This window comes from Tyto alba, unplaced genomic scaffold, assembly GCF_018691265.1.
Source record: "Tyto alba isolate M040663 unplaced genomic scaffold, T.alba_DEE_v4.0 Super-Scaffold_16, whole genome shotgun sequence".
NCBI lineage: Eukaryota > Metazoa > Chordata > Aves > Strigiformes > Tytonidae > Tyto > Tyto alba.
This window is the reverse complement of record NW_024881278.1, coordinates 29,230,161-29,244,208: the sequence shown is the minus strand read 5'-3', so window position 1 is coordinate 29,244,208 and position 14,048 is coordinate 29,230,161. Positions and strand designations below refer to the sequence as shown.

Below are 14,048 nucleotides of genomic sequence, written 5' to 3'. Positions count from 1 at the left end.
GCAGCAAGGGGGCAGCTGGTGGGGTGGGTGCCGGCCGCGGCTGCCAGGGGCTTTGCAGGGGTGAGGTGGTGCGGACACAGCTTCCCCAGGGGCGAGGGAAGGAAAAGGGGACCCCGCGGTGGGTGAGACCCGTTTAGGACCATCGTGCTCGGCCCTGGCACCGGGTCAACAAGACAAGGTGCAGCGCAAGAGCTTCACCCAGATAAGCCCGGGGTGCCAGAAGTGCGGGGCAGTGGCCGTGTCACCCCCAAACCCTTTCTCAGCGGGAAGTCACTCCCTTGTCTCCTTCCAGCCCTGGTTTCCATGTGCACCGAGCCCTTTGCTCGGAGTAAAGGTGGAAGGAGCGCCAGCCCGGCGCTTCCCCCTCCACCCCCGGGAGCTGGGAAGGGGTGACAGCAGCCAAGACCCCCCCCCCCCCCAGCAGCCCCGCTCAATCCCTTCCCGGGTGCTGTGAGCGGTCGCTGCGCCTTTAATTCCCCCTCCCACCTCCGTCCCGGCTTCGCTCGCACATCCTGCCCGCCGAAACCCCACCTTCCGCGGGGCCGAGCCGAGCCGAGCCGGGCTGGGCTGGGCTGAAGCGGGTAGGGCGGTGGCGACGGCAGCTTCCGTAAGTCCATCCCCCCCCATCCCCATCTTCACCCTTATCCGACCCCCAGCACGAGGTTAGCACCGGAGGGATGGGGGGGGGGTGGGTGGGGGGGGGTGGGCAGGGCTCCCCCCCCCCCGGGCTGCTTCCCCCCCCCCCCCCGGGCTCTGAGCTGCTCTAGGCTTGCCTATCCTTCCCCATCCCCTTTTTCTCCGCGGGGATTTTTGCATTGGAAAGCGCAGTCGCAGAGAGCCGGAGACTTCCCAGCCGGGGCGGCGAGTTAATCGGGTACCGCAGCGACCCCCGGGGTGCGATGTCGACCCCAAGGCAGCGGCCGCACCTCATCGAGGGGATGCGGAAACACAGCGGGGAGCCCGTGGGAAGGGAGGATCTTTGTCACCCCGGCGGGCTGGGAAGGGCCTGCGAGCTGCTTTGCGCAGCGTGGGACCCTGCGGGCGGCTGCGGCTCCTTGCCCCGAGCGGAGGATGCGGCAGGATGCGGTGTCTGGGCTCGGGCCTGGCTGGTTTTTAAGGAAGGCAGCTCCCCCTTCCTTCGGTCTCCAAGAGCAGCTGGCGAACCAGAGGTCTGCAGAGATTTTTGGCTGGAATTCAGCAGTGACGCTGTCCCGGAGTTTCTCAGTATGCTCTGAGGTGCGCGAGGTACTGGGGACGCTGCGGGGACCAGCGGTTCCCTGCTCCCAGCCGGGGGGTTATCAGAGGTGCCTCCAATACTGGAAAGCACCATATTGTGTTTGGACGTGGCCTGGTGTGGAAAACTGCCCTGGGGGCTTGGCTTGTCCCTGCAAGCCGTTTTTTCCTCCGTGGAGAACCTGCAGTATCCATCAACATCAGCCCGGGGGGGGAGTTGTCAGCAAGCGACACCATTGCTTAAGACCCGGCGTGGTTCCTGTCCCATCCCGGGGTCTGAAATGTTTTCCCTCGCTCTGCGCTTGCGTGACCTCCGCCTGCCACCCAGTACGACCTTCTCAAGTATTTTGAGCCACGGCGCTAAGAATAACTCGCAGGGTGCCCGTGTCTGGGTTGCACACAGCTCCCCGTGTCCGCGGCCATGTCCAGTGCCGGTAGGCAGGGTGGGAGAGGGTGCAGGGAGCCTGGCAGGGGCTGCGGGCAGGGGCAGCTCCCCGGCCCTCGGCAGGCTGCGGTGCGAGTGCTGGGGAGGTGGGAGCTGGAGGCTCTGCGGGCGGCTGCATTTGGGGTTCCTCCTCCCGAAGCCCCCCCCTGGGCTCCGGGCAGCGGCTGGGACCGGAGGAGCCATCCCGCCAGCTCTGCAGGCAACGAGTGCCTCTGCGCTGGGAGAGGCTGCCAGGGTGCTGGCTGCGGAGCAGCAGTCGGAGGGAGGGGATGATGGAAATGGGCTGAGCTCCATGGATTTGGGGCCATCATAGAGGAAAGAAGGGCTGGCGCTGTCTTGGAGAACAACAGTGTGTTTAGAGCATCCCAGGGCCAGGCAGAGCGATGGGGAGGAGTATATTTTCCTCCTGAAAAGCTTTTGGTTAGGACAGCCCCTTGGGTAGGCAGCCAGGTTTATGCCCTATGCACATGCCAAGAGCTTGCACCCTTTTGGCCGTTGCCTGCCTTCCCTTAGCTATCGCAGCACTTCAGGAGAAGGACAGCCGCCTCTCCGGAGCCGGGCTGCACCCTGCTCCCCTGGGACCCTGGCCCACCACTCTAAGCGGGTTGCTGGCTCCTGGGTTATTTACCCGAGGACTGCTGCGCTGCCTGGCACGGAGAAACCTCCCGAGTGCTCAGCATGGCCGAGGAGGAGCTGGGGTTTCTGGGGAGTGGGCCAGGGTGAGCCGCAAACGCCGGTGGGCCCACGGTGGTGGCACCCACCCCACGGCCCTGCTGCAGTGACCCTGCTTGGTGGAGGGGGGGGGAGGTGGATCAGACGGCCCCCAGAGGCCTCTTCCAGCCTGGGCAGCGCGACGGGCACGAGCGGCGGCTCCTGCCACGGGTGCCTGAGCAGGGCCGAGGGCAGCTGGGCGCAGGGAGGGGAGGTGGGGCTTGCCCCACGGCAGTGGGGCAGGGCTGTGGGGCCAGGCATGCCTGGCAGCTGTGGCATGCGGGGTTCGAAGCACCCAGCCTTGAGGTGCCCGTTAACTGCCTGCCTCCCCCCACCCCGGGGAGGAAGGCTTGTGGCAAAGCTTTCACCGAGGCGAGGGACCGGTGCAGTAGGGTCTGCCCTGCCCTGGTCTCCCGGTGCCGAGGTGCCCCGCTGCACCCCGTATCCCTTCCCCAGTGCCTCCCAGCAGCCTGCTCTGCCTGCAAGGCTTGAGTCACCCTGCTCCTGTGTGTGTGTGTGCTGGGAAGGGCCGTCCCGCCTCTTCCTTCCCTCATCCTCCACCAGCCCCATAGATAGAGCTTTCCCTGCGCCCCGCTGGGCTCCTCCCTTCCCGGCCCTATTGACTCAGTGCTCAGGCACCCAGAGCGGCTTTTGAGGGAGAAGGAGAGGTTCCCCGGGGCTGGGAAAAGCTGTGGGGTGGCCGCTGACACCCTCCCAGCTGTGACAGGCGAGAAGGAGCCGGGACAAGGGAAGGTCCCAGAAAGCTGCGCCAGGAAGATAGGCTGTCGGGGGCGGAAAGTGCCTGAAATTCCTCCGGGCTCAGCCTTTCCATGCAGCAGGGACGGGACAGGATGGGAGAGCTGCCGGCAGGCTGCCTCCTCCCAGCCGGCCCTCAAAGCTGCTCTGCTCCTCCGGTGTCCCCTAAAGACATCAGGGCTGCGATGGCCAGGCCATGGCTCAGAACGGGGCTGCTGTTGGGGTTGGGATTTGGGGAGGTGCTCCTGGTGTGTGGGCCCACCCTTGGGGATGCTCTGTGTGCCAGCTCTGCTCGCTGCCCCGGGGCAGCGCGGATGGAGAAGGTCCCTGCTGTGGGGGGTGGTGGGGAATTGGGGGATCCAGCCTCCGAGCCCGGCACTGCGTGAAATGGGTGACATCCCCAGCGGGGTTGCACGGGTACCAGGCCCTGCCCCAGCCCGGCCATGCCCGTTTCGTTGCAGGGAGCGGAGCTGAAGGCAGCGCTGCTGGTGCCCAGCCATGATGCCCTTTGGTGGGATGGCTGCCCGTCTGCAGAGAGACCGCCTGAGAGCCGAGGGGGTCGGCCAACACAGCAACGCCATCAAGTACCTCAACCAGGACTATGAGGCCCTCAAGCAAGAGTGCATTGAGAGTGGTACCCTCTTTAGGGACCCCCAGTTCCCAGCCAGCCCCTCTGCCCTCGGATTCAAGGAGCTGGGGCCACACTCCAGCAAGACGCGGGGGGTGGAGTGGAAGCGTCCATCGGTAAGTGCTGGGCTTGCATCTCCTCAGGCTGGGCTGGCGTCCCTGCCCTGCAATGTCTGCACTGACATGGTTTGCCAAGCTGCAGCCTGGCACTGGCCTACTCCTCCGGTGCTTAGAGTCCCTTAAGTACTTCATAGCCTCTTTTTCCCAAGGGCCTAGGGCAACACCCCGTGAGTGTCTGCTCAGGAAAGAAAGCATCATGTCTAGCAAGCCCTGCTTCCTCTGGGCAGCAGACCGTGGGCTTTAAAATGGGTGGGCTGTGTCATTGCTGGGTGTCATGGCATGGACGTGTCACCCTTGGCGACTGGGACTTTTGAGGGTCCGTATCCCCCGGTGCCACTGGTGCAAGGGGAATGCCATTAGTCTGTCTAGCTGTGTCCTCCCATGGCTACGACATAAGATCTTACCTTGCCTTACCGTGATGGCCTTGCGGTTGCAGTCCAGCAGATTTCCCTGGCAGAGGGCAGGTGGGGTGCACCTCTCGAGGACTGTATACCTGTAGCATCTGCCAGCCCCCCAGAAGCCCAGGGCCTGCCGAGATCTAGCACCAGCATCTGATTCTCTCCTTCTGCAGGAATTAATGGGTAACCCTCAGTTCATCGTTGATGGTGCAACCCGGACGGACATCTGCCAGGGGGCTCTGGGTGAGTGCTGGAGCTCTGTCCCCAGACCTTGGTCCAGAGAGCAGTGGCTGGGGAAGGTTGGCGTGGCTAGAGAAGAGGTGTTTGTGTAAGGTTGAGGGTTGGAGCAGTTTCACGACACCTTTCCCCAGGCCCGTGCAGTGCATCTCGATGCCAGCCTCTGCACAACCATCTCCATACCAAAGGCTCCCTTCCCTTTTGGTGTGGTGGCAACTGGAAGGCGGGGGACACCCTGTGCCTCCTTGTGGCCCTAGGTTAAGGCTTTGCAAAAATGGGTTGATGTGTGCACAGCAGGGGAGATGTTGGATGGATCCATGCTTGACTCGTGCCAATAACAACACCAGGAGCTGCTCCAAAGAGCTCCCTGCTTTGGTAAATGGTGAGGAATGGCAGCTGGATGACAGTAACGAACTGAGGTGAGGATGCGCTGGTCATGACAAAGTGTTTGCGAAGCAACGTGGTGTGGCAGAAAGGAATTGAGAGGAGAGCTATGGAGTACAAGTGGTGATAGGTCATTTCTCCAGGGGTGTCTCCCAAGGCAAAGGCACTGAGAGAAGGAGAGCGGTGTTAATGGGCTGGGTGGGCTGGCAACTGGGACTTTGTGGTCATTGGAACCAGGTCTGGGTACCACCAAGAATGTTGTCCTGATCTGGATCAGGTTGGGTGCTTGATTGGAAGTATCAGGCATACATAGCACGGTGGTTTCAGGGCTGACCACATTTAATACGTCCAGTAATTAGAACACACTTGAGGTGGTAGCTGGAGCACCTAACAGCCCAGAGCACTGCAGTAGTGTTCAGTTGGTCATTAAAAAGTCTGAAATGCTGTTTTGTCAAACCACAGCCCAGTGCAGGTGATCCAGGCTCAAGGCTAAGGTGTGACAGTCTTCAAAAGCAAAAGAGAACGAGGAACCGAGGCAAAGAATTTAAAGTGGAGCGCTGGCCTGGAGCAGCACTTGTGGTTGAGAACACTTGGAAGGAAAAGTGCGGTGATGTTGCTCATAATTTGAGAAGCCAGGGAAGCAGCATTAAATCTCCCGCTTGATAAAATGTTTTTTTTTTTAAAACACAAAGTGTAATTCTGCTGCAGAACTCCCTGTCTGAGATGTGGAGGGCAGTCATATGAATGAGTCCCGGAAGGGTCTAAATAAATGGCTGCAGGAAGGGGCTGCTGGTGCTGTTTGTGGTCGTCTGGACACCGGGCAGGGAGGATCGTTCCCTCTTGCCTCGAGCCAATATTTCTCTCCGGGGCAGGCTGAACGAGCCTGGCTCCCTGAGCTCCGTTTGTCTGCTGGACCCTCTCTGGTTTCTCCACGTGCTTTTTGAGCTGGGGAGCCCTGGCTGTTTGCAAGGAGGGCACGCTGCAGGCTCCACCACATCCACCGTGTCCCCCCCCCCCCCCCGCAGCTAGGGGGGTGGGGGATGCTCAAACCATCTTCCTCTCCTTCCCCAGGCGACTGCTGGCTGCTGGCTGCCATCGGCTCCCTCACGCTCAACGAGGAGCTCCTGCACCGCGTGGTGCCCCACGGGCAGAGCTTCCAGGAGGACTACGCCGGCATCTTCCACTTCCAGGTGGGCTGGGAGCTCCTGGCCCTCCGCGGCTGGGGGGCTGGGGGCGGGAGGGAGGGTGGTGGCTTGAGGGCATCCCTCTGGGGTAGGGATGAGCAAGTCGTGTGACGCTCCGAGCTCACCCCACTCTCTCTTGATACACACACACCCCCCCCCCCAGATCTGGCAGTTCGGTGAGTGGGTGGACGTGGTGGTGGACGACCAGCTGCCCACCAAAGACGGGGAGCTCCTGTTTGTCCACTCGGCGGAAGGCACCGAGTTTTGGAGTGCTCTGCTAGAGAAGGCCTACGCCAAGTGGGTACCCCCGCAGCGGGCACGTGGGCGGGTGGAGGCCGGGGGGCACCTCGCTGTGCGGGGCGGAGGGAAGGGGGTCTCCTCTACCCCTGGCCCTGCTTGTGCTGGGTGCCCGGGGAGCAGCCGTGTGCTCCGTCCCCGTCACCTCACGCGCCCCTCTCGCCGGCGGGTGCGCAGGCTGAACGGCTGCTACGAGGCGCTTTCGGGGGGAAGCACCACCGAGGGCTTTGAGGACTTCACCGGCGGCGTGGCAGAGATGTATGACCTCAAGCGGCCGCCGCGCAACATGGGCCACATCATCCGCAAGGCGCTGGAGAGGGGGTCCCTGCTGGGCTGCTCCATCGACGTAAGTGGTGAGCTGGGATGGGCCGGGGGCTCTGCCCCAGCGATGGCCTCGTCGACTGAGGCTGTGACGGCAGTCCCCTCGCTGGGACGCCGGGCGGGAGGTTACTTCTTTCCCCCTCTTAGCAGAGCACTGCTGCCACGCTGGCCGTGGGAAGGCGCAGCGCCCGGGGCTGCAGCCCAGCTCCTTTGGATGGAGTGGGGATGTCCATCCTGAGCGTGGACTATTGAACAAGGGTCTGCCTCTAGCTCTGGTCACGTCTGAGAATTGTCTGGAGCAGGGTTTTCCATCTAGTCCCTCTCATTAAATTCTTTTCTTGCTTTCTGAACTTTGGGTGGTTCTCTGATGGATCTTCAGGGTCTTCTGGCTGGGAAACTGTCTTTATAGTGTCCTCAGCCAGCAGCCTTTGAGCAGAGGGTGATGGTACCTGCTGCTTCTCTTGGCTGGAGCAGTGCAAAGCAAGGGGAATTCTCCCTGTGGTGGAGGACTACATGAATTTAATCATATTCACTTGAGCTTTGCACATTCTCTTCAGATCACAAGTGTCTTCGATATGGAAGCGGTGACCTTCAAGAAGCTGGTGAAGGGCCACGCCTATTCTGTCACTGCCTTCAGAGACGTGAGTTGCCCCTGTGAGACTTTAATAGCAGTAGAATAGCCTGGCCAGTGGCATGGGCTCAACCTCCTGTGTCTCGTGTCTGGCAGGTGAACTACCGGGGTCAGCAGGAGCAGCTCATCCGCATCAGGAACCCCTGGGGTCAGGTGGAGTGGACCGGAGCCTGGAGCGATGGGTGAGTTGGGCAGATGGGACTTCACTCAGCAGTCGAGTGCACGGCACTGCCGAGGGGAAGTTCGCGGCGTGCAGGGCCTGTCACATCGGCGAGGGGGGGAAGCTGAGGGCCAGCTCTGAAAGCGGCCTCCGTTCACCTTGAGTGGTCCTCATCTAATTGCCTCTCTCCTCCTACTCCAGCTCCTCCGAGTGGGACAACATTGACCCTGGTGACAGGGAAGAGCTGCAGCTGAAGATGGAGGATGGAGAGTTCTGGTGAGTGCCAGAGCAAAGTGCTGCTCTTTTTCAGCAGCCAGCCTGGGAAGGAGCACAGGAGCTGGGGAGATACCCTGCAGTCCTACTTCACCTGAAACACACGACCTGCCTTTATGAGCTAGCTTGCCAGCACTGGAGAGCCTGCTAGTGTTTTCTCTTCTAATCTAGTTAATAATTTTCCTCCCTTCAAGGAAATTCAGCCCAATGAAATGCAAAATAAATATCTAGCAAAGCTAAACATCCCTTCTTCCCTAAACCCAGCAATGAGCTTTAAATGAGCTATAACTGCTCAGGGTAAAAGATCTTGCTGTCACATCGTTCTCCCAAAGCGTTGGCCGTGTCTGGAGCTGTTTGTGCTCTCCTCCCTCCCTGCCAGCGGTGCCCTGGCCTCAGCCACTGCCTGTCTCCCCCAGGATGTCTTTCCGGGATTTCATGAGGGAGTTCTCCAGGCTGGAGATCTGCAACCTGACCCCCGATGCCCTCACCAAGGACGAGCTCAGCAGGTGGCACACGCAAGTGTTTGAGGGCACGTGGCGCCGGGGGAGCACTGCCGGGGGCTGCAGGAATCACCCAGGTACCTCTCCCCTCCCCGTCGCCGCTCCTGGCAGCGTGATGGAGCCGGGAGTCTCATCCGCGCATCCTCTTCCTACCAGCCACGTTCTGGATCAACCCCCAGTTTAAGATCAAGCTGCTGGAAGAGGATGACGACCCCGGGGACGATGAGGTGGCCTGCAGCTTCCTGGTGGCTCTGATGCAGAAGCACCGGCGGCGGGAGCGGCGGGTGGGGGGTGACATGCACACCATCGGCTTCGCCGTCTACGAGGTAACCCCTGCCCGCCCCGATGCTCCTTGCTTGGGACCCGCTCAGCCCTGCCAATCCCACCTTGACCTGGCACCCCAGTGCTCAAGGAAACCTTTCCCACCTGCTTTGGCCAGTCTGTGGGTTAATGTCCCCTGTCCCATGCTGCCTGCAGCTGTAAGGGATGGGGGCAGGTACTGGGATTCTGATTTTTTTTTTTTTTTTTTTTTTCCCCCCCCTTTTTTCTCCTCCCTGCAGGTTCCTGATGAGGTACGTCCTGAGCCACCCAGAGCCTACCCCCTCTCAGAGGGGACCACAAGAGTGGGCAGGAATGGGTTAATGCACATGGGTGCACCAGTGGGACCACCCTGGCAGCACCTAGGGTGCTGCTGGGTGCTGGGCACCTCCATGCAGGAGAGTTGGCTCCTGCTGGGATGGGCAGAGCAGGGATGTCCTGCCCAACAGGGCTGGCTTCATTCCCACCGCTCCCTGTGGGTCCCCCCCCCTCCCTCCCCATTGTGGGGCTGTGGTCCACAAGCGCGTTCGTTCCCCCCAGTACCAGGGCAGCCAGAACGTGCACTTGAAGAAGGACTTCTTCCTGCGAAACCAGTCGCGGGCACGGTCTGAGACCTTCATCAACCTGCGGGAGGTGAGCAACCAGATCCGGCTGCCCCCCGGCGAGTACATCATTGTGCCCTCCACCTTCGAGCCACACAAGGAGGCCGACTTTGTCCTGCGGGTCTTCACCGAGAAGCAGTCGGACACGGCGTGAGTCCCTGCCTGGCCAGGGGATGCCCTGTGTCTGTGAGCGGTGGGATGTTTCCCCGCTGCAGGCAGCCAGCTGGCTGGAGACCCCCGCTCATCACTTTGTTTTCCTCCTTTCTGCCCCCAGGGAGCTGGACGAGGAGATCTCGGCAGATCTGGCAGATGAGGTGGGAGGTGCCGCTTCGGTTTGGTTGGCGCTGAGGCTTCGGGGCTTGGGAGGGGGGAGCTGCAGGCAGGAGGTGGCTGCCTGGGTTTGGGGTGTTGCTGTGGCTGGAGAGGTGTTGAGGTGATGGGAATGTGGGAAGTGACAAAGATGAGAAGAACAAAGAAGAGCTTCCCTTCCAGTTTGGGTTTGCTGAGCCCGGGAGGCAGGGCAGAGCCTGAGTTTGACCACTAACCTCTTCTTTCTGGCCTGCATATCACCCCAGGAGGAAATAACTGAGGATGACATAGAGGATGGCTTCAAGAACATGTTCCAGCAGCTGGCAGGGGAGGTGGGTATGGCTGTGCCGAGCCCTGGGGGGCCCTGGCCTGGGGAGGGGACAGGACCCCTGGCCGTGAGAGTTCCAGCCCACGCCACACTCACTCAGGCCCATCCTGCAGACAAGTCCATCTCTGCTGGGGCTCAGCCCAGCTGCCCCCAGAGGTGCTGTGCCATGAGCAGATTTGGGGAAGGGCCATCCAACTGTGGCCCAAATTCTTCTGAGCGTGCGGGAAATGCAATGGCACCCCGATGTTTTGTGACTAAGGCAGAGATGTTTGGGCAGGAGGGAGGGAATGGCCACAATTGGGGTGAAGAGCAGGCAAGGGGTGCTGCTAACTCTGCTCCTGCTGCAGGACATGGAAATCAGCGTCTTCGAGCTCCGGACTATTCTGAACAGAGTCATCGCTAGACGTAAGCGCTGCCCTTCCCACCCCTTGCTCCCTGCAGCCCAGGCCTGCTCAGCAGGTTGGCTTTTGGTGCACGTGTTCAACCTCCTCCTTCCTCCTCAGACAAAGATCTGAAGACGGATGGGTTCAGCCTGGACTCCTGCCGCAACATGGTCAACCTGATGGACGTATCCTCTTGGCGCTGCGGGCCGGGGGCAGCTTCCCTGCTGCTCAGCCTGTCAGCAGCAAGACCTCTCTGCAGGAGCTGGGGCTTGGCTCTCCGGCTGTGCCGAGGCTGTTCAACCAGGGAAAGGAAAGGAGGAAGGGAGGAAGGGGTCCTTGTGGCTTTAAGGACACTTGCCCTACACCCCTGGGCTTTAGCAGCAGGTTTTTTGGAAAGGGCCATCAGTTCCTGTCACCAGAAGCCCAGCCCAGCCTCGCTCACTTCCCCTCTGGGAGGGAGCTCCGTGTGCTTCCCCTTCCCCACGGGCTGCTCAGCCTGACGTGCCACGATGCCACCCAACCTTCGCGGCGCTCCTCAAAGGGAACGAGGGCTGTTGGGCTTCTTTCCCCCAAAACCATCCTGTCCAGTGGTTGAGGATGAGAGATGTAAAGCGACAGGAGCTACGGCCTGTGTTCCTGCTTGCACAAGGACATGGAGCTGAAGATTCAGGCGAGGGTAGAGGAGCACCTCTGAGCCCTTCTCCAGCCCGGCCCTGCAGCATCCCCTTTTGCTGCAGACCAGCCCAGTTTTGCTCCGAGGCTGACAGAATGATGTGCTTCCTACAGCAGCAGCACGGCTGCTCCCAGGGAGTGGCACGGCAACTAGTTTAAGCATTGCGCTTTCCCTGCTGGGTTGCAGGCTCTGATCTTGCTGATGCTGCAGGGCAGAGAGGGGAAGTTGGAAGATTGGGCAGGGCAAGCGTGCCCAGGCTTTTCTTGCCTCGGGTGGCTGCGATCTGATGGCTTTGCCTTTGCTGGCTGCTTTCTCTTTGACCCTCTGCTTCCCAGAAAGATGGCAGTGCCCGCCTCGGGCTGGTGGAGTTCCAGATCCTGTGGAACAAGATCCGGAGCTGGCTGGTGAGGAGGAGCAGGGGGCATGGCACACTGCACAGGGGTAGCACCCCTCCTGGGGCAGCAGGGTGAGGGGACAGCCAGGCTGGAGGCCACAGGAGAGCCAGCCCTTCATGTCCTCTGATGTTTTTGCAGACAATCTTCCGCCAACACGACCTGGATAAGTCGGGCACCATGAGCTCCTATGAGATGCGCATGGCTCTGGAGTCGGCCGGTAGGTCTGGAGAGGGATGAGGCTGGGCTGGGGGCTGGGGAAGGGGCTCCTGCTGTCAGAACTCTGTCCCAAGTAGCTGGAGAAGAGTGAAACCAGCCTATATTGCGTGCTTGGAGCCAACCTGTCGTGGTAGTGAAATGTAGCCTGTGTCTGCACTGGGCGCTCTCTATCCTGTCTAGGTCAATTGCTGGAGCCTCGGAGTTAGGGACGCACGTGAGGTGGCCCCAGCTTCTGTCCTCCTCTGAGCTGCACGGTCCCATCCTGGCGATGCAGAGGCCTGGGGTGGATCACTGAGCTAACTAGTCTTATGGCTCCAGGGAGAGCATCCCATCTTCCTGCTGAGGCTGGACACGGTGCCCTTCCTTGGGCGGGTTGCCGGCCCCTTTGGGTGGGGGGGGCACAGACTTTTCATCGTCACACCCTCCTCTCCCATCTCCCTGGGGTGCTGAGTGCTCTCTGCCTTGCAGGTTTCAAGCTGAACAACAAGTTGCATCAGGTGGTGGTGGCCCGCTATGCAGATGCCGACATGGGTGTGGACTTTGACAACTTTGTCTGCTGCCTGGTGAAGCTGGAGGCCATGTTCAGTGAGTGGTGGCCCTGGGGCAGGGAGGGCAGGGACAGAGGGACTCGTTGCTCACCTTGCTCTCGTGCCCCTACAGGGTTCTTCCGCAGCATGGACCCCGAAGGCACTGGCACGGCTGTCATGAACCTCGCGGAGGTGAGAGCTCAGCTCAGCGGGAGGTGGGGTGGGAGACGTGGAGACGAGGCATTAAGGTGAATGGGGCGCCTAGGGTGGGTGGTAGAAAGCCCTCCAGCCCCCTGGATAGGGAAAGAACCCGTAAGATCAAGATGAGACAACAGGATTGCTGGAGGGTCCGTGTTTCTTGGAAGGCTGTCAAAGTTGACACATGGGGGCATGTCAAAAACGCACCAGCCCCTGCTCATCCCTTCTCCCTCTCCTTCCCAGTGGCTGCTGCTGACGATGTGCGGCTAGGAGCCACAACAGATCCGCTGTGGCTGGGACACCCCGGCGGGCCAAGCCCCCCCTCCAAGTGCCTCCCTCTGGATCTGTGGACACAGGATACTCTTCCCCCCTCGCTCCATTCCCGTGCTGAGCCACCAGCCCTGCCTCCCGGCAAGCCTCACGCCACCCTCTCCGGTGCGCCAGGGGTCAAGGCAGGCAGGGGATGCCCTTCACCTCTTCTGGGCTGCGCTTCTTCCCACTCCCCCTGCTCCTCTCTCCCCAGCTCCAGAACAGGAGGAGGGCAAGCAGCGTGGGGTACCCGTGCGTCCCTGCACCGAGCTGGGCGGGAGTGAAGGAGCAGGCGGGGGGCTGGCTGCGGAGCAGGGAGAGGCAGGAGCTGCAGGGGGAAGAGGGGGGGGACTCCAGTGCTATCCCACCGGCACGCATCGCCTGTCTCTGCACGTGCCTGGGAGCATCACCAGGTCCTGCCTTGCTCAGGCAGAGGCGGCGGGTTCCCGGGGAGCCTGGGTGGCCTTCTGGGAGGAGGAAAGGCCGTACTCTTTCTTCTTGAAGCCCTTGCACTGCACTCATCACCACTAAGTATGACCAAAGCGTGGAGCCCACTGGCTCTTTCTGCGTGGCCTTCAACACATCCCTCCCACCTCCACGCCCTTGCTTTTGCCCCACCTTTGGGTCAAGCCCTGCAACTTAAGCACTGAATGTCTGGGGGCTCCCCTGCCGTCTGAGTGCCACCCTGTAGTGCAGCAGAAGCTTCTCTCTTCTGCATGGGCCCAGCAATGCCACCGCTGTGGCTTGGCCTCCCCTCCTATCCCTGGGAGCTCCGGGGGCATCCACTGCCCCTGCTTACGGCCCACAGCGGGGCTGGGGGTGGGCCAGCACCTAAGAGGCAATGCCTTCTCCCAGAGAGGAGGGGGTGGTAGTTTTGGGTGGGTCTTCTGCACACAGGTTTTTTTTTCCCCCCTTTCCCTCACCCTCCCACACTATTACACTCTCCTCTTCCCTTGGGCTCCTTCACCCGGTGCAGATGGGCTTCAGTGCCAACGTATTTGCACTTTGTGCTCCTCCGCTCCCCCCCCGCCGCCCCCCCATTCTTCTGGGGTAACGGGGTGGCTCCAGCTTGGCAGTGGGTGACAGCCCATCCTTTGTACTGCAGAGGCAGGCAGGCAGGCAGTTAGCTTCCCCCAAACCCCTGTTGTCGCTGGAGGACGTGCCTGCAGCGAGAACCACTGCTGCCCGCCCGGCAGCTCCGCTTCCTCACCCCGCTCACTGCGCACTCTGGGAATAAACCGAAATCTGTTGGACGTGTGGCCTGGGCAGTGACTTGGGGGGTCGCATCCTCTCTCCTGTCGCCTCTGCTGGGGGGGATGAGATGCAGAGCCCGAGCCCGAGGCACGCTGCTTGCCCAGCCTGAGGTAGAGGAGCACCACCAGGTACAGGTCTTGCTGTGGGGAGGGAGGGGGTGGTCCATATCCCCTAGGATTCTCTAAAATTTGCCTTTCCTTTTTAAGCGGGGGGGGAGGTCTTAATGCCAATACACAGGGGCAGCACCATGTAAGAGAGG

At 61.2% G+C, this 14,048-nt stretch overlaps 1 protein-coding gene across 3 annotated transcripts; it reads left to right on the top strand.

The window, feature by feature from the left end:
• The first annotated feature begins 520 nt into the window (after positions 1 to 520).
• On the top strand, positions 521 to 13,788 carry CAPN11 (calpain 11). 3 transcript variants are annotated; one of them, XM_042789806.1, is made up of 22 exons: positions 521 to 607; positions 3,607 to 3,889; positions 4,464 to 4,533; positions 5,983 to 6,101; positions 6,259 to 6,392; positions 6,570 to 6,738; positions 7,271 to 7,354; positions 7,441 to 7,526; positions 7,706 to 7,780; positions 8,194 to 8,354; positions 8,434 to 8,603; positions 8,838 to 8,849; positions 9,136 to 9,347; positions 9,472 to 9,511; positions 9,773 to 9,838; positions 10,182 to 10,239; positions 10,338 to 10,402; positions 11,226 to 11,294; positions 11,424 to 11,502; positions 11,970 to 12,086; positions 12,162 to 12,220; positions 12,470 to 13,788. In XM_042789806.1, the coding sequence occupies exons 2-22, from the start codon at positions 3,644 to 3,646 to the stop codon at positions 12,494 to 12,496; spliced, it is 2,118 nt and encodes a 705-aa protein (XP_042645740.1). In that variant the 5' UTR covers positions 521 to 607; positions 3,607 to 3,643; the 3' UTR covers positions 12,497 to 13,788. The 3 variants fall into 3 exon arrangements, with proteins under 3 accessions (XP_042645740.1, XP_042645741.1, XP_042645739.1); XM_042789807.1 differs by lacking the exon at positions 521 to 607 and adding an exon at positions 644 to 662; XM_042789805.1 differs by lacking the exon at positions 521 to 607 and adding an exon at positions 1,139 to 1,236.
• Positions 13,789 to 14,048: the final 260 nt, after the last annotated feature.